The sequence below is a fragment of the Sceloporus undulatus genome, chromosome 4, assembly GCF_019175285.1.
Source record: "Sceloporus undulatus isolate JIND9_A2432 ecotype Alabama chromosome 4, SceUnd_v1.1, whole genome shotgun sequence".
Taxonomy (NCBI): domain Eukaryota; kingdom Metazoa; phylum Chordata; class Lepidosauria; order Squamata; family Phrynosomatidae; genus Sceloporus; species Sceloporus undulatus.
In genome coordinates this window covers 1,515,765-1,542,918 of record NC_056525.1, presented here as the reverse complement: position 1 = coordinate 1,542,918, position 27,154 = coordinate 1,515,765, and the positions used below count along the sequence as shown (strand labels likewise).

The window sequence follows — 27,154 nt, the reverse complement described above, 5'->3', positions numbered from 1 at the left end:
CAAGATGGTGGTCGGAAGGAGGGCTCTTAGTCGTTCAGGCCAGGCCTCTCTCCCCCTCAAGATGGTGGTCGGAAGGAGGGCTCTTAGTCGTTCAGGCCAGGCCTCTCTCCCCCTCAAGATGGTGGTCAGAAGGAGGGCTCTTAGTCTTTCAGGCCAGGCCTCAAGCTGCAGGAAAAGAGATTCCACCTGAACATTAGGAGGAGCTTCCTTTTTGGCAGTGGAACACACTTCTTTGTGGAGATTTTGGTGGAGTCTCCTTTGGAGGCCTTTAAAGAGAAGCTGGATGGCCATCTGTCGGGGATGCTTTGATTGAGAGTTCCTGCATGGCAGAAGGGGTTGGACTGGATCAGGGCCCTTCTTGGGGTCTCTTCCAACTCTATCATTCTATGATTCTATGATGCAGAGGGTTGTGGGGAGAGACCCTCTAATTCGGCGTTTGGCCTTTGGGTAACAGCTGCCCACCTCGGGGTCCCAGGAGCTGGCAGTGATGGATTAGGCCCGGCGGTGGGCACCAGAGCATCCTGGTGACGGATGAGAGCTGCCAGCCGCTGACACGAACCCATTTGGCACCCGGAAATGATAGATGCTACCGCTAATTTTAAACACAGGCACCTGAGTTCCTCCCGACAAGCGCCATGCTCTGAATTTAGGGCACAGCTGCTGGGTTCAGATAAGGTGCGAAATCTGTCCCCTTGCACAGAATGTTTCTTAATAATGGGAAATTTGGTGATGGATGTGGCTGTCGCTGGGATATAACCTCCACAGTTGGAATCTTTCAGCTCCACAGCCATCTATTCTGGTCTCTGGGTGGCTCAGGAGGAGAAGAAGAGATGAAAGCAAGGGAGGAGAAGGAGGAGGAGGAGGAGAAGGGAGAGATGAAGGACTTGTTCTCTCTGCAGCCATCCAGCAACACTTCACAGGAGAAGCTCTCACCTCGCATCTGTCGCCAGCTTTTGGAGGACAAGAGTGCTGTGTATGTGTGCTTGTGCGTGTGTGAAAGAGAGTCACACAGAGAAAAATGATAGCTTATGCCATTAGTATTTGAAGGGGTGTCACACTGACGATGGAGCAAGCTTGTTTTCTGCTGCTCCAGAGAATAAGAACACAGAACAGAACACAGCTTGAGCACCCTTTGGGCCGGTCAACCAATTACAAATCCATGTAACAGTTACCTTGTCTAGCTGTGGACTCATGTTCACCTTGTGGTCTCCTTGGGACTCCTAGATCCCTTTCACACGGATAAGTTTCCTTAAGCCAGGTGTCCCCCATCCTAGAGCTATGCATTTCATTATTTCTGCCTAAGTGTGGTACCTTACATTTTTCCCTGTTGAAAATCATTTTGTTAGTTTTGGCCCAGCTTTCTCGGACTCCACTGCCTCTGAGGTGGTATAATCCTCCCCAACCATTCAACCACCACCCCCTGCTTTCAGATGACCCTTTCCAGAATCTGGGAGTTCCCAATGGCTGGGGGGGGGGATTCCTGGATTTGTAGTATTGTGAGATATTTAGCCTTCTCTGTCAGAGAGCTCTGGTGCCACACCAAACTACAAATCCTAGAATTCCATAGCCTTGAGCCATGGCAGTTAAAAATCACAGGATCCTAGAGTTGGAAGGGACCCCAAGGGCTATCTATTTCAACCTCCTTCTGCCATGCAGGAAGACCCAGTCCAAGCCCTCCCTGCGACAGATGGAAATCCAGCCTCTGCTTAAAGACCTCCAAAGATGGAGACTCCATAACACTCCAAGGGAGCATGTCCCATTGTTGAACAGACGCTGGATGGCCATCTGTCAATGGGGATGCTTTGATTGAGAGTTACTGCATGGCAGAAGGGAGGTTGGACTGGATCAGGGCCCTTTTTGGGTTCTCTTCCAACTCTAGGATTCTATGATTCTGACTGTCAGGAAGTTCTTCCTAACATTGCAGTGGAATATCTTTTCCTGTAGTTTGTAGAAGAGATCCCACCAAAACATTAGGAAGAAATTCCTGACAGTCAGAGTTGCTCAACAAGTGAATCTGGTGGGTGAGAGAAGTGTCCATCATAAATAACAATAACAATAATAATAATAATAATTTTATTTCTACACCACATTTCCAAGAAGATCATGCACCTAAGGCAGCTTCTGAGACTCAGCCGAGAACTGAAGGGAGGACTGGGCTGGGGAAGGTGAAAACACTAAGGCCCCCGCCTGCGCAAATTGCAGGTAGCTGCCTTAAGGTCCTTTTACTGGGAAAGAAATTAATATGGTGTGAAATCAGCAGCACATGATTTAAGAAAACTTAATTTCAAATCCCAGTGCAAATAATCTTTTGATAAGGTCAAATGAAAGATTAAACATCTCAGACTAGTGAACCACTTGCCGTTTAGAGCACATTTTCCTTTCCTCCATGCCTCTGGTGGGTGCAGACAGAGCCATCGCCCAAAGATGCCTCTGGGACAGTCCTGCTCTCTTCTCTTGGCTGGGATGCTCTCTGGGTCGGAGCTAGTTTTCAGGGCAGAACTTTGCACGGGAGACCCACTCCATCTTTGATGCCTGAAGTTCTTCCTTTGTGTAATACAGATTCAGTTTGCAGAGATCTCCAGATCTAAGTCTCTGCTTGGACCCAAAACCAGATATCCCCTGGGGTCCATAGAATTTTGTAGGTTTTGTGATTTAGGAAAGGATCCCATGCATAGAATGATAGAATCCTAGAGTTGGAAGAGACCCCAAGGCCCATCCAGTCCAACCCTATTCTGCCATGCAGGAACTCTCCATCAAAGCATCCTCAACAGAAAATGGCCATCCAGCCTCTGCTTAAAGACCTCCAAAGAAGGAGACTCCAGCAAAATCTCTGAGGAAGGAGTATGTTCCACTGTCAAACAGCTCTTATTGTCAAGAAGTTCCTCCTAACATTTAGGTGGAATTTCTTTTCCCCTACTTTGAATCCGTTGCTCCAGGTCCTACTCTCTGGAGCAGCAGAAAGCAAGCTTGCTCCCTCCTCAACATGACATCCCTTCAAATATTTAAACAGGGCTATTATATCATCCCTTAACCTTCTCTTCTCCAGACTAAACATCCCCAGCTCTCTAAGTCTCTCCTCATAGGGCTTCATGGTTTCCAGGCCCTTCACCATTTTAGTCTTCCTCCTTTGGACACATGGCTCCAGTTTCTCAACGTCCTTTTTGAAATTTGGTGCCGAGAACTGGACACAGGGTTATTCCAGGTGAGGCCTGACCAGAGCAGAATACAGTGGCACTATTACTTCTCTTGATCTAAAGACTATACTTCTATTGATGCAACCTAGAATTGCATTGGCCTTATTAGCTGCTGCATTGTACTGTTGACTCATGTTCCACTTGTGCTATAGATCCCTTTCTTGGACTCCTAGATCCCTTTCACATATATAAGTCTCATTCAGCCAGGTTATACCACCTCAGAAGGTAATGAAGTGGTAGAAAGCTGGGCCAAAACTAACATAACAAATTTCAAAGGGGAAAAAAGTAAGGTACTGCACTTAGGCAGAAAAATGAAATGCATAGATAGTAAGAGCTGTTTGAGAGTGGAAGACACTACATCGGGGAATGGTGGAGGTCTTTAAACAGAGGCTGGATGGCCATCTGTCGGGGATGCTTTAATTAGAATTCTTGTATGGGGTTGGACTGGATGGCCCTTGGGGTCCCTTCCAACTCTATGGTTCTATGCTGTCGTGCTGCTAAAAGAAGGCTGCTGCCTAACAATTTTAGTTTTCATATGATTCCCAAAAAAAGCTAACACTGGGAAACTCTAATCCAACAAGCCTTGAAACCCAGGCAAGCTGCCAGAAGTGGCATCAATCCTGCCAGCTGTTCCTGGCACCCAGGTGTGGCAGGTGCAAGGCCAGGAGCATCAGCCTCTCTGTGCATGGGCTCATGGCATGTGCTGCCTGCCCTGCAGACGTCATGGGCATGGAGGGACCCATTATGGGGTGGGGACCTTGGCCGGCAAGCAAACAGGAGCCCCCCAGGGCATGCCAGGACTCAAAGAAGAATCACCCCTCTGGCCGGGAGGCAATGACAGGGAAGCCATGCAGCTGCTCTGCCTCCCTTACCTCCCAGGCCTGCAAGTGGGTTAGCATTTCTCCTGTCGAGGAGGAATATATCATTCACCGTCTCCCGTTGCCAGGCAACCAGCCCAGGTGAGCTCTTCTTGAACTTTGCCAGAAGAGCTGAAATGCACCAGGGCACTGTGATGGATGCCCAGCCCTGAGCATCTTTCCCTCCTTCTCTTGTCAGAGCCAGGAGCTGCAGCATGGTGAGATTTCTGGGCCCACTTGATACCGATGTGAGATGCACAGCTGGGGAGAAAATACAGGAGGCTGGGATCCTGTTTTATGCCCAGGAAAGTTCCCCCATAAGAGCCAGCGTAGCATAGTGCAAGGGTTCCCAAACTTTGTTCCTCCAAGAGTTTTGGACTTCAGGTCCCAGAGTTCCTGAATGTTGGCCAAGTTGGCTGGGGCTTCTGGGAGTTGAAGTCCAAAAAAATCCCAAAAAGTCCCAAATAACTGCAGCACCAATGAGCATCTTGTGAGGCCATGAATGTTGGTGTGTGTGTTTGTGTGTGTATATATATATATATATATATATATATATATACACACACACACACACACACACACACACATACACCTTATCAAGGATCATACAGTACATAAATACCCCACTCTCATGGCAGCATTCTCTGAAGATGCCAGCCACAGATGCTGCTTGCAAAACATCAGGAAGAAAAATTTCTAGAACATGGCCACGGAGCCCGAAAAACCCACAATAAAATTAAAGGTATTACTGTTTGGTGGATTTTTGTTTGAATTGCCAAATGACCAATTTGCCAAATGATGCCTGGCTTCACGTTTTCTGGGTAACCTTGGGCAAGTCACACTCTCTCAGCCTCAGGGGAAAGCAATGGCAAACCTCCTCTGAACAAATCTTGCCAAGAAAACCTCATGATAGGGTCACCTTAGGATCGACGTAAGTCAGAAGCAACTTGAAGGCTCATAATGAAAACAAAAATTCTGTGTGGAATTGGTTGGGCATTTTTATCCTCAGCAAAATTGCTGTATTGCGTTCAAGGCTGTGGAAGCAGAGCTGTGCATGTGGCATTATTTTTCATGGCTCTGCATGCACATGGTTCATTGCCTGTGCAGCGGTTGCCATATTGAATCCTGTGTCCAGTTCTGGGCCCCACAATTCAAGAAGGATGTTGAGAAACTGGTGCCCTGTGTCCAAAGGAGGGAGACTGAAATGGTGAAGGGTCTGAAAACCATGTCCTATGAGGAATGACTTGGGGAACTGGGGATGTTTAACCTGGAGAAGAGAAGGTTCTGAGGTGATATGATAGCTCTGTTTAAATATTTGAAGGGTTGTCATATTGAGGATGGAGCAAGCTTGTTTTCTGCTGCTCTAGAGACTACAACACAGAACAATGGATGCAAGCTCCAGGAAAAGAGATTCCAGCTCAACATTGGGAGGAACTTCCTGACTGTTCAACAGTGGAACACACTCCTTCCTCAGAGATTTTGGTGGAGTCTCTTTCTTTGGAGGTCTTTAAACAGAGGCTGGATGGCCATCTGTTGGGAATGTTTTGATTGTGAGTTCTTGCATGGCAGAATGGGGTAGATAGGATTGCCCTTGGGGTGTCTTCCAACTCTATGATTCTATGAGGATGGAGCAAACTTGTTTTCTGCTGCTCCAGAGAATAGGACACAGAGCAATGGATTCAAACTATAGGAAAGGAGATGACACCTAAGCATTAGGAAAAACTTCCTGAGTGTAAGGGCTGTTCAGCCATAGAAGATGCTGCCTTGGAGAGTGATGGAGTCTCCTTCTTTGGGGTTTTTTAAGCTGAGGCTGGGTGGCCATCTGTCACAGGGAGACCTTTGATGGTGTCTTCCTGCATGGCAGAAGGGGACTGGAATGGGTAGCCCCTGGGGGTCTCTTCCAATTCTAGGATTCTGTGAAATGTACACAAACGTTTGGCCACAACATCTCACCTGCATATACTGGCGCATGGCAGTTTTGCATAACCAGTGTGTAACTGCATGAGGATGCGTAAAACTGCATCCTCTCTCCTCAGTGTGGGACCTGAGCCCCATCTGCAAGGAGGAAGGACTGGAGAAAAATACAGAGGATTCTATTACATGAATGGAGTCGGTGTGGTCTAATGGCTTGAGTGCTGGACCAGGACTTTAGAGACCAGAGTTCGAATTGCCACTCAGATATGGAAAGCCACTGGGTGAGCTTGGGCAAGTCACATCTCTCAGCCTCAGAGGAAGGCAAAGGCAAAGCCCCTCTGAAGAAATCTTGCCAAGAACATTCTGTGATAGGTCGCCATGCGTTGGAAAGGCCTTGACAGCACACAACAACAATAAAGTGCATACAGGGATGGCTATAAACACAACCCAAGTAATATGGCTCGCCAATGATGTCTTCTGTGTTGTTGGGGTGACAAATCTGCTCTGGCTTTTAGTCTGAATTTTAAAGGAGTTCTCCCAGCTGCTGAATCTTTTCCGTTCCGGATAGTTCAGTACCTTTAGAATGACCAACTGTTTTAAATCCAAAACCTACGACAGATTTGATGCCCCTTTGGCTGCCACTGGTTCTATCAGGAATTTCATATCCCTATGAAGAAAGCCCTCTGATTGAATAGCCAGGGGCAAGGATGTTTTGAAAGATAAGTTGCGGGTTCTCTGTACTTTAAATATGTGTTAAATGATTCGATATCATTTTGCCTCTAGATTGATTTATTTTGAAAAGCTACCCACCAAGAGCCAATGTGGATGAGAGGAGTGAGGCAAGCAAGGATTAACCTCATTGCAGTTTTGCTGCAAGTCCTCCGCTGGCTGAAACATCCCTGTCTTCTCCCCAGAAAGTGGCCAAAATGTCTGTTGATACATTGATAGTTTATTTTGCTGCAAATGCAGGGTCAGGTCTCCAGAGCCCAACTTGCCTCCTTTGGCTCCCAGGAGAAGACTCCATAGCCATCAAATTCTCCCATTCTCCCCATGTGTTGGGACTCTAAAATAGGAGACTCAGTCTTACTCTGATAGTGTGACTCACTCTAGGCATGTTTATTCAGAAGTAAGTTGCCACTGATGCTGCAACCACACTGCAGAATTAATGCAGTTTGGTACCCGCTTCAACTGCTGTGGCTCAGTGCTGTGGAATCCTGGGAAGTTTATCACACGGGAGGAATTTCTCTTAAATTCGAATGAAAAGAAAGTGGAGCCAGAACGCATTCACTTAAAATCACTAGTTTTGCGCAATTACATGAATGTGCATTGCATTCGAACTGGCTCCCCATTGCCCAAAAATAGCATGCCATTGCCCGAATTTGCGAGTGGTAGTCTATCATGCAATAATGTGAAACTACCTGATTGCATTCAGATTGCCATTGGATTATACTTCCAATTTCCCTTGGGATTTGTAGTTTGTTATGGCACCAGAGCTCTATGAAAGAGATGGCTAAATGCCTCACAAAACCACAAAGCCCAGAATTCCATAGCATTGAGCCAAGGAGGGTCTGGTCTTTGCAAAAACTATACAAAAATTTCAAAATAAATTTGGATATCTCAACATGCCAGACAGAGGCAATAGTCTGCTGCTAAATTACAAAAGGGCCCCAAGCACTTAGAATCATAGAATCCTAGAGTTGGAAAAGACCCCAAGGGCCCTGATCCAGTCCAACTCCCCTTTTGCCATGCAGGAACTCACAATCAAAGGATCTCTGACAGATAGAATCATAGAATCCTAGCGTTGGAAGAGACCTCAAGGGCTATCCAGTCCAACCCCATTCAGCCATGCAGGAAATCTCAATCAAAGCATCCCCATTGACAGATGGCCATCTAGCCTCTGTTTAAAGACCTCTAAGGAAGGAGACTCCATCATCCTCCATTGAGGGATTTTGTTCCACTGTCAAACAGCTCTTACTGTCAGGAAGTTCCTCCTAATGTTGAGCTGGAATCTCTTTTCCTGCAGCTTGCATCCATTGCTCTGGGTCCTGTTCTCTGGAGCAGCAGAAAACAAGCTTGCTCCATCCTCAATATGATGATATCCCTTCAAATACTTAAAAAGGACTATCATGTCACCTCTTAACTTTCTCTTCTCCAGGCTAAACATCCCCAGCTCCCTAAGTCTCCCTCCTCAATATGACATCCCTTAAATATTTGAAGGAATGTCATATTTAGGATAGAGCAACCTTGTTTTCTGCTGCTCCAGAGAACTGAACCCAGAACAATGGATGCAAGCTCCAGGAAAAGAAATCCCACCTAAAAATTAGGAGGAAATTCCTGACAATAACAGCTGTTGGACAGTGGAAGATACTCCCTTGGAGGCTGATGGAGGTCTTTAAACAGAGTCTGGATGGCCATCTGTCGGGGATGCTTTGATTGAGAGTTCCTGCATGGCAGGATGGGGCTGGACTGGATGGCCCTTGAGGTCTCTTCCAAGTCTAGGATTCTAAGTCTTGTCTTATCTTGTCCCAGGACCCAGCGCCAACCTTCAGCATCACTGCTGGGATGTCATCCATCCAAGGGGGCTGCAGATGGGCTGAAGCAAGCAAGGCATTGGACCCCACCACATGCGCTTTTGCCGGAGCCACTGTTGGCGCAGCAAGGGTACCGCATTCTTTCTTGCTCATTACGGCTGATTTGATGGAGACAATTGGGAGCGAGGTGAAGCACGGTCAAGGCGGCTCATTGTGGCTGGAATTGCTGTGAATGCAAATCTCCGAAGGGAAGCGGCGTTAATCAGTTTACCTTGATTGGGGTCGTGGGCCTGTTCCCTTGCTCTGCCGCACGTGCCAAAATGGAACAAGTCGGTCTCCTGTTCTGGGATTAAGCGCCAGCGCTGCTTCTCTTTCCTTTCCTCTCTTCACCATCTGCCTTTTCAAGGGCCTCCTTCTTCAATGCTCCTTCAGTCGTAGGAGCAGGATCTGCAGGTACAAACCGCCACAGCTTTGGGATAAAAGGCCCCAGATGGTTGTTGGCTGCGTTGGAGAGCCAGATTTTAAGCAGATTTGAACACTGGAGTCTCAGAAATAAATATGGATGCGCAGACTCACAGAAAGAGAAGCGACCTCAAGGACCATCAAGCCCAGCATCCTTCCAGAGCAGGAAGGTCACAGCTGCCCATCCAATCTTGATTTAGTAACACCAAGGGAAGGAGAGACACTGTGGCATAGTGGTTTGAGATTTGGGTTAGGATTCTGGAAACCAGGGTTCAAATCATGGCTCGACCATGAAAACTCACTGGGTGACCTTGGGCAACTCACACTCTCTCAGCCTCAGAGGAAGGCTGTGCAAATCCTCTCTGAAAAAACCTTTCTGTCAGTTGGAACGGCAGTCATGTTAAATAAAATATGAATGCAGCGGACATGGAAATAATTTGCTTGCCTAGTGGGAACTATGCATCCCGTTGAATCGATTCATCGATCCAATGTCAATGCCATTTGCGAACCAATTCAAATGCAAGTGGGAATGAGCCCCAAGAAAACTCCATGATGGCAATAGTACTTAGCACTTGACATTTCTATACCACTTGAATAGTGAACGCAGCATTCTCTCAGTGGTTTACAAGGGAGGATATCACACGACTGAAATTGGAAGTATAATCCAGTGTCATCCTGAACGCAATCATGCGTATTCACGTTATTGCGTGAAAGGTTACCACACGCGATCGCTGGCAGTCCGAACGCACTCCGAACACAATCACATGTCAGTCCACAGTTAAGTAAATTTGGTGAACTAGCAAAGTCACAAACCCTGTTCCTAGGCAACTTTGCACTCAGTGTGCTGTTGTTTCGTGAGATGTGCATGTCTCCTTTGATCCTGGTTCCCCCCCCCCCCCAATCTGGAAGGGATTCCCATGAAGCCACACTGCAATTCCACTTCAATTTTGCTTTCGCTTGTCTTTCAGCATTGCTGAGGGGGGCTGCTAATCATAGAATCATAGAATCATACAGTTGGAAGAGACCGCACAGGCCATCCAGTCCAAGCCCATTCTGCCATGCAGGAAACCCAAATCAAAGCATCCCCAACATATGGCCATTCAGCCTCTGTTTAAATACCTCCAAGGAAGGAGACTCCATTACACTCTGAGGAAGGAGTGTGTTCCACTGTCGAACAGCCCTTACTCTCAGGAAGTTCCTCCTAATGTTGAAGTGGAATCTCTTTTGTAGCTTGCATCCATTGCTCCGGGTCCTAGTCTCTGGAGCAGCAGAAAACAAGCTTGCTCCCTCCTCAATGTGACATCCCTTCAAATATTTGAACAGGGCTATCATATCACCTCTTAACCTTCTCTTCTCCAGGCTAAACATCCCCAGCTTCCTCAGTCGTTCCTCGTAGGGCATGGTTTCCAGACCTTTCACCATTTTAGTTACTCTCCTTTGGACACGCTCCAGTTTCTCAATGTCCTTTTTGAATTGTGGCGCCCAGAACTGGACACAATATTCCAGGTGGGGCCTGACCAAAGCAGAATACAGTGGCACTATTACTTCTCTTGATCTAGACGCTATAATTCTATTGATGCAGCCTAAAATAGCATTGGCCTTTTTAGCTGCCGCATCACACTGTTTACTCATGTTCAACTTGTGGTCTACTTGGACTCCTAGATCCCTTTCACATGTAGTTTCGTTCAGCCAGGTGTCACCCATCCTATAACTGTGCATTTTATTTTTCTGCCCTAAGTGCAGTACCTTACTTTTCTCCATGTTGAATTTCATTTTGTTAGCTTTGGCCCAGTTTTCTAGTTTGTTCAGGTCATTTTGAATCTTGATTCTGTCCTCTGGAGTATTAGCTACTTCCCCATAATTTGGTGTCATCTGCAAATTTGATAAGTATGCTCCCAATTCTGTCATCCAGGTCATTGATAAAGATGTTGAATAGCCCTGGGCCCAGGACATAACCCAGTGGGACCCCACTGGTCACTTCTCTCCAGGATGAAAAGGAGCCATTGTTGAGCACCCTTTGGCTTCGGCCGGTCAGCCAGTTACAAATCCATGTAACAGTTACCTTGTCTAGCCCACATTTTACAGGCTTCTTTGCAAGGATGTCATGGGAAACCTTGTCAAAGGCCTTACTGAAATGAAGAGGCATGGACCCGGAGGTATTGGATAACCATGATATTCATGTTTTAACATGACAAGAGTGAATAGATGCTTGTTTTAGCATGAATAGCGCATGTTCTTTCAACCCTTCTTCCTGCCCCCCCTCCAACCTCTTTTGTAAATTGTGGGGTTCCCTGGTTCCTCTCTCTCACTCGCCTAAAGATGCTATGCTCCAGTCCTCTGGAGCATCACTGAGCATGTGCAAGGGTGCCCATGCGCAATTAAGAAACCACCGATGTGATGGCTTACTTCACACAGAATCTGGGTCGTGTTCGGGGAGGCCATTACAGCAAATTTAAGGTGTGATAAAGAATCATGTAATTGTGTGAATGTTCTAATTGACCTCGCTATCTTCTCTTTCGAAATTGAGAGTCTCCCGTTCCATGTGATATCTTCCAAAGTGTAAACTAATTGCCCCCAACAATCTGGGGACTCATTTTACTGACCTATGAAAGGCTGCAAAGCTGAGTCAATCCTGCAGCCCTGGGACCGAACTCACAATGTTGTGGCAAGGTTTGCATTAGGGTTGACATAAGTTGGAAACAATTTGAAGGCACACAGCACCACCAACAAGGGAAGGGAAGCCCTCCACCACCTGAGGCAGTCCATTCTATGACGGAGCTGCAGCTCCTGGGCATCAGGAAATATTCTCCCTGAATCTTAACTCTCATAGAAGCATACAGTTGGAAGATACCCTCAAAGGCCATCCAGTCCAGCCCCCTTCTGCCCTGCAGCAAGACAACACCCAGGAATTCCCTGTGACAGATGGCCATCCAGCACCACAATTCAAAAAGGATATAGACAAATTGGAGCATGTCCAAAGGAGAGCAACCAAAATGGAGAAGGACCTGGAAACCATGAAGCCCTATGAGGAATGGCTCAGGGAGCTGGGGATGTTTAGCCAGAAGAAGAGAAGGTTAAGAGGTGATATGATAGCCCTGTTTAAATATTTGAAGGGATGTCATATTGAGGAGGGAGCAAGCTTGTTTTCTGCTGCTCCATAGAATAGGACCCAAAGCAATGGATCCAAGCTGCAGGAAAAGAGATTCTACCTCAACATTAGGAGGAACTTCCTGACAGTGAAGAGTGGCTTAGGGAGCTGGGGATGTTTAGCTTGGGGAAGAGATGGTTAAAAAGTGATATGATAGCTCTGTATAATAAGTATTTGAAGGAAGGGCATGTTGAGGATAGAGCAAACTTGTTTCCTGCTGCTCCTGAGAATAGGACCCAGAGTAAGTGGTTCAAACTACAGGAAAAGAGATTCCACCCAAATATTAGGAGGAAGTTCCTGACAGTAAGAGCTGTTAGAAAGTGGAAGATGCTCCCTAATAGAGTGCAGTGGTCTCTCTTTGGTGGTTTTCAAACTGAGGCTGGATGGCCATCTCTCAAGGATGCTTTGATTGGGAGTTCCTGCATGGCAGAAGAGGGTTGGACTGGATGGCCCTTCTTGGGGTCTTTTCCAACTCTAGGATTCTACCATTCTATGAGATGTTGCTTCTCTTTTAGGATTGCACAAAGAGAGAGAGAGAGAGAGAGAGAGAGAGAGAGAATTTTATCCAAGCTAGAACACCATAACAACCACAGACACTGTATTAGGTGGGTTTGGGATCAGGAATGCCCAGCAATTCCATCAGGACTGTGGTGGGTACAAGAGAGGAAGCTGAGAGATCAGCCAAAGAACGAGAATACAACAAGGAGCGCCAAGCCAGAGGCACTGGCATCCATGGCCTGGCGAGCGAGGGAAGTGCGCGCAAACACTGCAATCAGGGCTGATCCCAATTAGCCCTTTTGAGACAAACAGCAATTACTGTGCCAGTCACAGTGAAGGAGTGTGTATGTGTGTAATGTGTGTGTGTGCCTATGTGAAGAGGGAGTTAAATGAGCTGAAAGGAGTAAAACTACCATTGATCTCCTTCCGGCAGAAATCCAAGGCAATCCCTGGTGCCAAGCCCACTCCTCTGTGCCAACATTGTGCCCTTTGCCCCTCATTTGCCAAATGTGGAGATAGTTTCTTCAGGAGGACTGACCCTTATCCACTTTAGAATTGTTGTTGTGTGCCTTCTAGTTGTTTCTGACTTACAGTGACCCTAAGGCAGACCTACCATAGGGTTTCTTTGGCAAGATTTGTTTGAAGGAGGTTTGCCATGGCCTTCCCTTGAGGCTGAGAGAGTGTGACTCACCCAAGGGCAGCTAGTTGGTTTCATGGCTGAGTTGGGAATCGAACCCTGGTCTCCAGAGTCGTAGTTCAATGCTCAAACCACTATGCCACTCTAGCTCTTCCTATGGGAGGTTAACAGGTGTTATTCGGAGACAGCCTAGATACAGTAATGGCATTAGAATCCCATTTTGTGAGAAACACAGGATAATATGAATGAATGAATGAATGAATGAATGAATGAATAGTCCATGCACTGGTTAGCTCCTGACTAGACGACTGTAATATGTTCTATGTAGGGCTTCCCTTGAAGGAGACTCAGAAGCTACATCTACTGCAAAATGCAGAAGACTGGTGCTTTGTATGTTGCTCCCAACTAAAGTAGACCCATTCATTCAGGTGCACAATGGTGAGTCAACCAACATCTATAGCTGGCCCTCCATATTTGCGCCTTTGACATTTGTGGGTTTGACTATTTGTAGTTTTGATTAATATGTTCTCTCTAGGAATCTCTAGATCCTCCGGCGCAACTCTGCTAGATGTTGACCATAGAGTTATGTTGGAGAATGTAGACATTCCTGGAGAAAACACTTCTCTAGGCATTTGGGGGTCCTCCAGAGTGATTCTATGGTCAACCTCTGGCAAATGTTGTACTGGAGGACCTAAAGATTCCTAGAGAAGTGCCCTTTCAGATAAAAAGAAGATGCCAGCCACAGATGCTGGCGAAACGTCAGGAAGGAACAGTAAGGGCTGTTCGACAGTGGAATACACTCCTTCCTCGGAGGGTGATAGAGTCTCCTTCCTTGGAGGTCTTTAAACAGAGGCTGGATGGCCATCTGTCAGGGATGCTTTGATTTGGATTTCCTGCATGGCAGGGGGTTGGACTGGATGGCCCTAGTGGTCTCTTCCAACTCTATGATTCTATGATTCTATGATTCTAAGAAAATTTTCTAGAACATGGCCACTGAGCCCGAAAAACCCACACCCCCCCCCCCCCAAAGAATAGGGTTTTTATTTGTGCCTTTCTCACATTCACGGGGTCCTTTGCCCCTAACCCCAGCGAATGTGGAGGGACCTCTGTAGGTAAATCCCCTTGACTCAGGAGTAATAACAGGATTTAGATAATTCAGACCCACAAAGATTTTAATGCCGGCTCTGTAGCACATAGAAAACACATTGTTTTGGACCTCGTTCCCAACCCTAAAATGGGAAAGGCGAAGTAGGAAGAGAGGAAGGCCACAGGCCAGATGGAGGATGGACTCCATGAAGGAGGTCACTATGGGGAGTTTATCAGACAAGGGGAATTGGAAGTTGTAGTGAGGTAGAGAGAGAGAGAGCTAGAAGGGCTAATGGGGACCAGGTGGAGAGACAGGTGGAGACGAGGGAGGAGGCGGAGCAAGAGGTGGAGTTGCAGGAGGAACTAGGAGGGGCCTCAAGGAGGATAAGAGGAGAGGGGCAGAATTGCGCGGGGAGAGAGTGGAGACGCGGAAGAGGTGGTCGGGAAGCGGCGGCCGCGAGAGGGATAGTGACTGTGACTCGAAGTCCACAGAGGGACGGGGGCCCTGCCTCTCTCCAAAGAAGGTCTGGCGGCCGAGGGCGCGGACCTCACGAGGAGGTACGATTAAGAGACCCCCAGGAGGAAGGGGACCTGGTTGATTCAGATGCGGAGTTGTGGAGACAGCGAGAAGGAGGAACCTTAGAGGGCCAGTGGTGGGACCCTAAGGGAGACAAGTGGGAGTCAGGCCCCATTCCCAGAGAAAGGGACAAAGCAGAAGTAGAGCCCCTGGAGAAATATTCGGGCAGCCGACGGACTCGGCCTGGAGACCAAGAGGCCTGTGTGCTGGGGAATCCTTGAGCCCTGAAGAAGCTTGCCGGAACGACAGGCAAAGGGTTGGGAAACTGGACTTTGAATTGCTTGAGTTGAAGAGTTCTGTTTAAGGGAAGTTCCCATTAAAGTTTCTGTTTTCCTGCAACTGGCAGTGTAAGTTTGTTACCCACGTGGAGCTTCTGTGTGTTTGATACACGTGATCTGCCCAACATGCGACCTGCCCCACCCACAGAAGTATAATCCAATGGCAATCTGAACGCAATCATGGGCTTTAACATTATTGTGTGATAGACTACCACACACAATTTTGGCCAATGGGAAGTCAGTCCGAACCCAATCCTGCAGTTTCACATTATTGCATGGTAGACTACCACACGCAATTTTGGGCAATGGCAAGCTGTTTTTGGCCAATGGGAAGTCGGTTCGAACGCAATTCGAATTCACATAAGTTCTCAGAACTAGCAAATTCAGGTGAATGCGTTCTGGCCTCACGTGTGATAAACTCCTGGGTTTTACAGAGTTCCAGGAATGAAGCAGAGGACAGTACAGGACAGAGGGGTCTTTTGGAGATGTCTCATCCATAGGGTCACCATGGGTCCAGTTCAACAAACAACAACAACGTAGGAGAGAAAACAAAGAGACAAGGTAAAGCAAAGAGCAGAGATAGAGAACTAGGTTGAATTCTGCAAGATAAAGCAGAGAGAGGGAGAGAGAGAGAGAGAGAGAGAGAGATGGAGAAAGAAAGAGAACTAGATTGGATTCTGAATTCCTCCAGTCGTCCTTCAGCCTCTAATGCGCCTCCTCTGCTGCACAACATTTTCTCTGAGTTTTTCTCCGCTAGCAATCTTTAAAAGCAAAGCTCTTGGCTCAGTGTGTATAACAGGACTTAGATCCAATCTCTGGTGGCATCTCCATTTTCTTTTTCTTTTTTTGCAAAGAAAAATAAAGTATCAGGTGTTGGAAGAGATTTGGGCCCCGCTCTCTCTTTCGCTCCTTCCGTCCCTTTCCCTCTTTCTCTCTGCCTGAGACTCTGGAGAGCCATTGCTCCGTTCCACTTTAAGGCCAGACCTTCAGGGCCAAGAATGGACTGACATTAGCCTCCTGGATTCATTAGCAATGTCTTTAATTCCTTCTTTGACACAAAGGCTTTTGAAGCTTCTCTTCTCTTCTCTCTTTTTTTTTACTTTGCTGTTCACCTGGTTTGAAATTGTTTTCTTTTTGGCAACGTTTAGCTCTTTTTGTTAAAGCAATGTTTGAAGCTGCCTTGTGCATTATTTTTTCAAGACAGATGTCACATCTTGCCTCTCTCTCCTCCAGGCTAAACACACCCAGCTCCCTCAGTCTCTCTTTTAGGGTTGCATGGTTTCCAGACCTTTCACCCTTTTGGTTGCCCTCCTCTGGAGAGGCTCCAGCTTCTCAACAACCTTGTTCTGAATTGTTTTGCCCAGAACTGGACACAATATTCCAGGTGGGGCCTGACCAAAGCAGAATACAGTGGCACTATGACTTCCCTTGATCTAGACACTATACTTTTATTGATGCAGCCTAAAATTGCATTGATGTTGTTAGCTGCCGCATCACACTGTTGTCTCATGTTCAATTTGTGGTCTACTTGGACTCCCAGATCCCTTCCACACGGATAAGTCTCTTGTTCAGTCAGGTGTCCCCCATAATTCTATATCTGTGCATTTCATTTTTCTGCCCTAAGTGCAGTACCTTACATTTCTCCGTGTTGAAGTTCATTTTGTTAGCTTTGGCTCAGCTTTCTAGTCTATTCAGGTCATTTTGAATCTTGATCCTGTCCTCTGGGGTATTAGCTATTCCCCCTAATTTGGTATCATCTGCAAATTTGATAAGTATGCTTCCAATTCTGTCATCCAGGTCATTGATAAAGATGTTGAATAGCACTGGGCCCAGGACAGAGCCCCACTGGACACCCCACTGGTCACTTCTCTCCAGGATGAAAAGGTGCCATTGCTGAGCACCCTTTGGGTTGAAATGGTCTGCTAATTACAAATCCATGTAACAGTTACTTTGTCTAACCCACATTTTACAAGCTTATTTGCAAGAATGTCATGGGGGACCTTCTCAAAGGCCTCAGTGAAATCCAGATATGCTATATCTACAGCATTCCCTTTGTCTACCAAGCTGGTAATTTTATCCAATAAGGAGATCAGATTAGTCTGGCATGATGTTTGGGCCACAGAAATGGATGTGAACTCATGGAAAGATGTGGGGTTGGGGATGTGGAGGGAGAGAAGAGCCGCCTCGTCCCTTGGGGCTGCGAAGCGAATGCAAATGGAACCGGCTGATTTATGTTGGCAGAGAGGCTTCGTTTGGATGATGCATTTGAAAGGGGCTAATTAGAATGCTATTAATATTTATGGGCCTTATGCGCTTGCTGATAGTCACTATTGGAAGGTATTAAGCCTTATCTCATTGGACAGGACTGTGTGTGTGCGTGCGTGTGCAGATGTGTATGTGTTGGGGGTGAGAAATGAAAAAGCACATTTAATTGCTGGATTGGGGATTAGGAGGCCAAAAAGCACCCAAAGCCTGCAAGAGATCCTTCCGGTGCAAAGGAGACGGTGGAGAGGGCTTTCCTCAAGGCGCGTTGGGGAAATTGGGGGATTAATCAAAGAGGATGGGTCTGTCTTCCCAGATTCTCTGAACATCCCATGAGAATGGCCCTTTAGGCTTTCTTGCTTTCTGTATTCATTTGTTTCTCATACTTCTCAGTAACCCCCCCCCCCCCCAAATAAAGGTAATCCATGTTGGAATGTAGAAATAAAAACTGGTCTTTTATATATCATATATACTTGAGTATAATTTGGCCTCATGTATGAGCAGAGGGTTGGTTTGGGGGCCAAAATTATGGATTTTGATATGTGGGTAAGTCGAGGGTAAAACTTAGCAGCATGTAACAAAGGATATAAAGGACGATGCCAAGGAAAACGATGCTAAAGAACTTAGAAAATGCTGGCAGGCGTAACTGTTGGTATTCATCCTAAAGGCTGGATGGATGAGAGAGAAGAGGGGATCCCTGCTTCTTCTTGGTGCTCCCAGGATGGACTAAGCTCTCGCCTTTTAGCACTCGATTCAGAGAAAGGGGATGGATTAAACTACAGTATTTACACTGACTCATGGATAAGTCCACCCAGGTTTTTTGAATCAACCTTTTGACTAAAATGTCTAGACTTATGCATGGATATATACAGTATTAAGTGCAGTGGCAGTGGGCAATCCAACAATATATATCGGAGCTTCTGATAAAGAAATAGGATACACTGGTAAGATAAAAATAAGACTTTACTGCCACAAATAATTCATCTAGGATCCAGGAAAGTCAGTATCATAGAATCAGTAGGAAAAACTATCCTTAGCAGAAGAGTCCCTACAGCTGACTGCTATGCATGAAAGTAAGAAGAAAAACATCCTTGGGGCTGCATCCATCTTGGACCAAGGCAGAAAGAGAAGGATTAAAAAGCAAAGAGTCATAAAACTCTTTCCTAGAGAAGGGGAGGAGATAGGAAGTGACCTCTTTACCATCACACTGACCAGATGGCCATAGAAATAATCAATGCAGCTATAAGGAAGTCAACCCCTGCTTTCTCCATTATATCTATAATTCCATAGATACAAGCATTGATGCTATAGCCAAACACTCCAAAGTGGTGTATGGCATCAAAAGGCAGAAATAGAGACAAAACCAATGCAAATGCAACAAGGCAGCACTCCAAATGGAACAATAAGGTGCCCAACATTCAGAATTCAAAATTCAAAATGTCCGCAACCAACAGAACTCCATTATATGGTATAATAAATGTGGCCTTGCATACCCGCCAAAGGTCCTCATTTTGCACGGACAGGCCTGCTTAATGCTCTGCCATCCCATTTTTCAGCTATGTTTATTAAAATGTCCTGGTTTCTCTCTCCTCTTCCCACTTTCTCCCTCCATCCCCAGCTTATTTCCATTGCTCCAAACTTAGTTCCAAGTGCAAAAGGTGCAATTTAATTTGCACTCAAATGGGTGGCGAGGAAAGAGAAGAGCATAGAGCATAATCTAGATGCATCTGCAATGCACATCTCCTTACAACTTCTTGCTCTGCGCATTCATGCACATTCTGCTGCAGAATTAACCCATTCCCAGGAGGTTCAGGCAAAAGCACACTGCTGCAGCTTCTTCTGGCTTATCTGTTCCTTCTCATATATAGCCTTTGCCATCTTGACCGCACTTGGACATTGCTTGGCCACATGGGTCTTGGTTATCATCTGTGAAAAGTTGAAGAAATTGGATTTATCATGTGCTTTGAGAGGCGGTGACTGTATTCATCATCATCATCCTCATCCTGGCTATATTCATATGAAAACATCCCTTGAAAACAGATCTTGAAGAAGACCTTCCCCAACTGATGGTTTCCACCCTGTTCTTCATGTTGTTGGATTGTTTTAACGTATGTATTATGAGTGGTTTTGTTTTTTTAAAGAATGGTTTCATATTGTTTCATAGAGAGGTGTGTTGCCGACGTTGTTGTTGTGATGTCTTTTGAACAGGAAACAGTGCAGCAAAAACATTTTTGGTGTATAAAACATGTATGTCATGCGTTTGTACAGAATACAAAAAAAACTACAGATGTTTTTTTGCATTGAATCTTTTCCCCAAAGATTTCACCAACTGCAAAGAACCTTTGCTGCTCCTCTATTTGTGTTGTTCTGCCAGGAAACCCATTATTTGCAGAGAAACAAATCCCACTGAATGGCCTATCCATTCCTACGGTGTGCTATCCTGCACATGGAGCTGCAAATATGCATACATACACCATACACATGGAGCTGCAAATATGCATACATACACCATACACATAGAGCTCCAAATACACATGTACATACCATGCACATGGAGCTCAGAATATGCATGCACACATCATGCAAATGGGGCTGCAATCATGCAACCACCATGCACATGGGGCTGGAAATATGCATTCAGCCACTATGCACACAGAGCTGCAAATACATATGCATGCACCATGCACATGAGCTGCAAAGTACACACATGCACCATGTCCATGGAGCTGCAAATGCAAATGTACCTGCCATGTACATATAGCTGCAAATATGCATGCATGCACCATGAACATTGAGCTCCAAATAGCATATACACACTATGAAAATAGAGCTCCAGATACGCATGCATGCACCATGCACATGGAGCTCTGAATATGCATTCACACAGCATGCAGATGGAGCTCTGAATACGCAGGCATGCACCATGTACATGGAGCTGCGAACACACACAGCCAGGCACCATACACATAAGCTGCAAATGCAAATGTACACGTCATGCACATGCAGCTGCAAATTTGAGTGCATGCACCATGCACATGAAGCTGTGAGTACACATGGGTGCATGGTGCATACAGAGCTGCTAATATGCATACATACAGTATGCAGATGGAGTTGCAGGTATGCATGTCTGCACCATGCGTCTTGCCAATGCTCCACCACCCGCCCAAACCAGGCCACCCGATGCCCGCTTGCTGCAGCTGTGATCCTCTCACAGTGGCGGCAGTGCCTCGTTAATGTGCTGATAATCCATAACCGCGTTCCCTGCCCATGCTCACTGACCTCACACTGGAGCAAAGTTCACATCCATTTTCCTTCCCCTCATTTGTCTGTAAACCATAAAGAAAAATCGCTGGCGTCCGCCTGAATCAGGGCAGCCACTTTGATGTATGGCTGTAATAAAAAGCCCATTTTCATCTCCTTGCCTGCCTGCTTGCCTGGGCTGAGATGCTGAGCAGTGAGGCACCTGCTGCCAATCAACCCTGCCAGGTGGGCCTGGGCAATGCCAGTGCCTTTGGGGTGGTAAGGTGGGGAAATAAAAAAGGAAGGGTCACACTTTGTGTGTGTTTATGGTTGTGTTTTCCGCAGAAGGGCAGGCAGCAATGCTGCACTGGGCACCACATCCTAAGGGTTTTCAGCCTCTCATCTTTCAGAAGACAGCAGGTTCCTAGTCCTTGTGGCCAAAAATATATTTATGCAAGCATACCCTAAAGGCAGAGCCACCGTGGTTTTGATGTTGGACTACAACTCTGGAGACCAGGGTTTCATTCCCAGCTTGGCCATGGAAAGCCACTGGGTGACCTGGGGCAAGTCACACTCTCTCAGCCTCAATGGAAGGCAATGGCTGTGCAGCTCTGTGTCTCCTTTTGGGCATCATTTGTTGGGGGCTTCCATGTGAACAGACAGGTGAATCTGCTCTGGGTTTAAGTCTGAATTTTAGGGGAAAGACCCTAGAGGTAGAACCTGTCTCGGAGGACAGTGGCCAGGACCATGGACAGCTCCATTAAAGGTTCATGATGTCTATGGTGCTGAAGCCATATTGAAGCTGTAGTTCAGAAGCTTTGATAGGCTGCATCCACACTAAAGAAATAACCCAGTTTGGCACTGCTTTAACTGCCCTGGCTCTAGGCTGTGGAGTTCTGGGAGTTGGAGTTTGTTGTGGGGCCCAGAGCCAAGCAGTTAAAGCAGTGCCAAACCGGGTTATTTCTTCAGTGTGGATGCAGCCATAGTTCGTTCAAAGCTGTTCCAGGTCCTATTTTCTGGAACAGCAGAAAACAAGCTTGCTCCATCCTCAATATGACATCCCTTCAAATACTTAAACAGGGCTATCTTATCACCTCTTAACCTTCTCTTATCCAACCTAACTAACCCAGCTCCCTAAATCTCTCTTCATAGGGCTTTATGCTTTCCAGGTCCTTCACCATTTTGGTGACCCTCCTTTGGACATGCTTCACTTTCTCAACATCCTTTTTGAATTGTTTTGCCTGGAATTGGACACAAAATTATTCCAGGTGAGGCCTGACCAAAGCAGAATACAATGGCACTTCCCTCAGTCTAGACACTAGACTTCTGTTGATGCAGCCTAGAATCGCATGTATTACTTGAAGGCAGACACACACACGCACGCCCCCCCCACACACACCTGTCGCTCTCTCTGTTCCTGTGATGGTGGCCGGGGCAATGGACAAAGCAATTTCAGGGGTCAGTGGAACAGCTAAATTAGATCTCTAGAGAAGGAGGGGGCAGAGGAGTGGGCACCACTTCTATGTCACTCTCTGAGATCAGCAAAGCCAAAACCAATTGCTCATAGTCATAAGCGACGGAGCATAAACCCACAGAGTCTGAGGTTTGGGGGCCAGAGTTCCAATCTCTTTCCAAGGGCAGGTTTCCCCCAGCTAACCAGGGCCTGCTAGACTCTGCTGGTGGCTATGAGGCCAATGAGGCAAGGAATCCAACTTTGACAGAGCTATCCAAGAAGATCCCAAACCTATTTGGGGATGTTGTTGTTGTGTGCTTTATGGTGACCCTAAGGCAAACCTGTCATGGGGTTTTCTTGGAACGTTTCTTCAGTGGGGTTTTGCCATGGCCATCCTCCGAGGCTGAGAGAGTGTGACTTGCCCAAGGTCACCCAATGAGTTTCCTTGGCTCAGCAGGGATTCGAACCCTGGTCTCCAGATGATAGGTGATGTTTGGGGATAGGGTTTGGCACATTCAAAAGTATCTTTAGAGTCTGGGATGAAGCCTAGAAGGGTCTCAGTGACCTCCTGATGTGGGAATCACCAGCAATCTCTGGCTTTGGCTGCTAGGAAAACAGAGATTCCCCAGGCCAGCCTGCAGTATAATACTAAACCATCATCATCATCATCATCATCATCATCATCATCATCATCATCATCATCGAAAACATATCCAGGGGTAGCCTTGATGGGCATACAACAAAGTAAAATAACATTCAATGTCCTCAAAACAGTGATAACTTCATCGGCCAACTTAAATGCCCAAAATCCATGAATCTTTCAAACCTCCAATGGCTTCTTCATCATGCCAAGGCATTAAGAAATCATACAGGAGAAAGGGAATTATAAAACAGTGATACCTTTAGTGATAGAATTCAAAGATATAGCCATGTTAGTCTGAAGAATCAGTATGCAGAGAGATGCACCTTTGAGACTCACTGAAAGAACGGAGTTGGCAGCAGGAGCTTTTGTAGACTGATACCTTTGTTTACTGTTTGATATTATTTCAAAAACAAGTAGAGAAATCAATATCATGAGAAGACATGACTCACTGGAAAAAGATCTCTGGGGGGTAGCTGTGTGGGCCAATAACTTCCAAAATCCACAAAGCAATTCCTGTATTAGCCAACCCAAATGCATCACGTACTTTGTGCATTTTGCTTGGCCAATAGAGATATCTCTGCTTTCTGGATTTTTGATGCTTTTGTACTTTGGAGAAAGATGATAACCCTGGGAAAAGTGGAATCTGATGTTTGAATCGATGGATAAGGAATTGGTGGATACAGAAGACTGACTGTATTTCCTTGAAGCTGGCCTCGTGTGCAGTTAAAACACTGAGCGATGAATGTTTATCTTCCTAACCCTGCAGCAAAACAATGTTTAGCAGCAGCAAAAGTGTGTCGGATGCTTCCCTGCCAGAGGGACATCATTTCATAGAACAGATAGAAATTCAGACTTCTTGCTATTCAGGCAGCTCCATGTTGGAAAAGGATTGAGCATGACGCCTCTCCTTCCCTTTCCTGCTCCCTAAGCACCAGCAGAAAGCAATTCAAGGAATGGAGCTCCTTTGGTTTGCCTTTGCTGAACTGGAATCCATAGAATCATAGGGAGCTGGGGATGTTTAGCCTGGAAAAGAGACAGTTAAGAGGTGATATGATAGCCCTGTTTAGGTATTTGAAGGGATGTCATATTGAGGAGTGAGTAAGCTTGTTTTCTGCTGCTCCAGAGAATAGAACACAGAACAATGGATGCAAGCTTTCGGAAGAACTCCCTGAGAGTAAGAGCTGTTCAGCCATGGAAGACGCTCTCTTGGAGTCTCCTTTTTATATAATGGCTGGATGGCCATGTCTCGCGGGGCTGCTCAGATCGTGTCTTCCTGGGTGACTGAAGTGGATTGGACTGGGTGGCCCTTGGGGGCTCTTGCAATTCCATGGCCCTTATCACACGAGGGACTTACCGTGTGGTAATTGAAGCCCAAGCGTTGCCCAAATGCTCCAGAAGCATGGAGATGGGATTGTCCATCGCACTTCTGGCACATCACTGAAGCACTCTCGTTGTTCTTCCGTTGACCAATCATTCACAGAGACGCCATTTTTGTAATAACGGGATCAGCGGAATGCCTCAATTATGTTTCAGAAGCGCGATGTATGCTCCCACCTCTGCACTTCTGGAGCATTTGGGCAACATTTGGGTTACGATTTCCATGGGGTAAGTCCCTCATGTGATAGAGTAATGATTCCATGAGATTATGAGTTAGAAAGAATATTTCATGATGTTTAGGATGCCCAGGATGCTAATGTTGATTTAGGAAGAATCATAGAATCATAGAGTTGGAAGAGACCGCATTGGCCATCCAGTCCAACCCCATTCTGCCAAATCAAAGCATCCAGAATATTTCGTGATGCTCAGGAGCTGCTCAGCAGTAGAATGGACCACCTCAGTGGTGGAAGGATTTCCTTCCGTTGTTGTTGTTGTTGTTGTTGTTGTTGTTGTTGTTGTTGTGTGCCTTAAATCATTTCTGACTTACAGTGACCCTAAGATGAACCTATCATGGAGATGAACAGTGGAAGACGTTGCTTGCCTGGGAAAGTGGTAGAGTCTCCTTCCATGGAGGCTGTTTTAAAGCAGAGGTTGGATGGTTGTCTGTCACAGAGAGGTCTTGGATGGTGTCTTTCTGCATGGCAGAAGGCGGTCATACTGGATGGCCCTTCTTGGGGTCTCTCCCAACTCTAGGATCCCTGGACTCTTTGCACTCTGAGCTGCGAGCAATGGCTGGAGAGAAGCCATGGAAATGATGATGGGGCAAGCAGGAATAAAAACTTTATCTAGCTCACTCCTCTCCCAGCCACGTGTCCCCAATAAAAACACACACTCACTTGGTTAAGAGTGAAAAAGAAAATAAGTTGACTTACAAAATCATGTGTATGAAGAGATACACAGGTCTAGCTTCATGTTGCAAGAAAAATGAGGTAGAAAAAGTAGTCTCCACGCATATCAGGAAAGATGTTCCCTCAGCATGCATCCAGCTCCAGAGATAGACATGCTGATGAGTCTGCAAGCAAGTTAGTACTAATGGCGACTCATCTCGGCTTCTTCTTCACTCAAGACAAAGGAAATTGGGTGTCCTCATGGTAAACAGGAAATGAGGAGGGGGAGTGAGGAGGGGGGTTGTTAGTAATCAATGAACTACCACAGACATGCATTACTAGAAAGGTCTTAACATGCAAAGTTGCTATATCCCAACACATCCCCCTCTGCTTGGCCTGCTGCCCACACTAATCCTCCCAGCCAGCTGTCCATTCTGACTTTTCATCTGTCCTCTGAAAACACTCTTCCTTCATTGCTACCGAAAAGAACAATGTGCATAATGTAGCATTCCCTTGGTGACCCCCTTCTGGGCCACACCAGGGCTTTTGGGCAAAGCAGAAGTGGCATCCCATCAGTTCTGGGGTTCATTTGAAGCTGCTCTTCAGCCAGGTTTCTGCATTTTCAAAATATAATTTTTATTGAATGCTAAAGCATGAGACATACATACCTAACAACTACACAATGACAAACACAACCTAATTCCACCCAAAATTAAAAACACACCTAAATTCATACTACCCCTGCCCCCAAATTCCCCACCCCTCCCCATATACAAAAGTATAACAAATTACAGAATAACTACAAACTCACTAAACACAACTAAGGCCCTGTACAGGCCACCCTGAAAGGCCGGCTGGGGGGCAGAGTTGGGGCATCACATCCACATGACGCACACCCGAACTGTACCCCCAGAGCACCATGATGCCGCACGCCACTCCACATGGCGCACAACATCATGGTGCTCCTTTGCCACTGCATCCATACGACGCATCACCAAAGGGGCAGCATATAACTGTGGCACCATGGCTATGGCACCCTTTCTAGGGCACAAAAAGGAACCACTTTTTGTGCCCCCCTTTTGGCACCCTGGAAAGGTCAGATTGGAGCCGTGGCATGCGGTTGCCGCAGCCACAATCTGGCGAAAAGGAGGCACCTGCAGGCCGCCCCTTTGGAGTGGTCTTCATAGCCCCTAAGGCTGCTTCCACACTGCAGAAATAATCCAGTTTGACATCATGGAAAGATTCCTGAAAGATGCTCATTTGCTTCTATTTCAAAATAGAAAGCAGTCCACCTCTCTCTCGGAGGCTGCCTAGTCCATTGGCAAACAGATGAGGACATATCATTTGTCGTCCTTCCAACTTCTGGTGAGGGGCTGGAGTCCCCTTCTTTGGAGGCTCTTTTTCAGCAGAGGCTGGGTGGCTGTTTGTCACAGGGAGGGTTTTAATGGTGTCTTAGCAATAGCTAAACATTATACATTTCTATACTACTTAGCAGTTAATTCTGCACTCTCTAAGTGGTTTGCAATCTGTAAGGCAATTGCCCCCAACAAGATGAGGACTCTTTACTGACTGATGCCCTGCGTGGGACCAAACTCACAGCCTTGTGGCTTCGATAAGCAAGCATTTTGCCATTTGCACCACCAGGGCTCCCTGCATGGCAGCGTCTTCCTACATGGCAGAATGGGGCTGTACTGGGTGCAATTCTATGCCTCCAATGAATGGGGAGTCTCCAAAGACCAGCTGGGCCACCTTCCTTGGAAGACCAACCTGAGACCTCTACCTCTGTACACCAGAGATGGCCAAAGTTCAACCTACAAACACATGTGGCCCTGTGGGGCTGTATGTATCATAGAACCATAGTTGGAAGAGACCCTAAGGGCCATCCAACCCCCTTTTGCCATGCAGGAAATCTCAGTCAAAGTATCCCCTTTGACAGATGGCCATCCAGTCTCTGTTTAAAGACCTCCAAGGAAGGAGACTCCACCAAAATCTCCGAGGAAGGAGTGTTTTTCACTGTCAAACAGCCCTTACTGTCAGGGAGTTCCTCCTGATGTAGTGGAGCTGGAATCTTTTCCTGGAGCTTCCATCCATTGGTCCATTGTTCCTATTC

The 27,154-nt window shown here is 46.4% G+C and overlaps 1 protein-coding gene across 1 annotated transcript in view; it reads right to left on the bottom strand.

Moving 5' to 3' along the window:
• Positions 1 to 14,616: 14,616 nt before the first annotated feature.
• The window catches only part of LOC121928095 (papilin-like), a 63,521-nt gene continuing 50,983 nt past the window's right edge, over positions 14,617 to 27,154 (bottom strand). The window contains exon 14 of the mRNA XM_042462372.1: positions 14,617 to 14,918. Within this exon, the coding sequence (XP_042318306.1) occupies positions 14,617 to 14,918 (302 nt within the window). The remainder of the gene's footprint in view (positions 14,919 to 27,154) is intronic.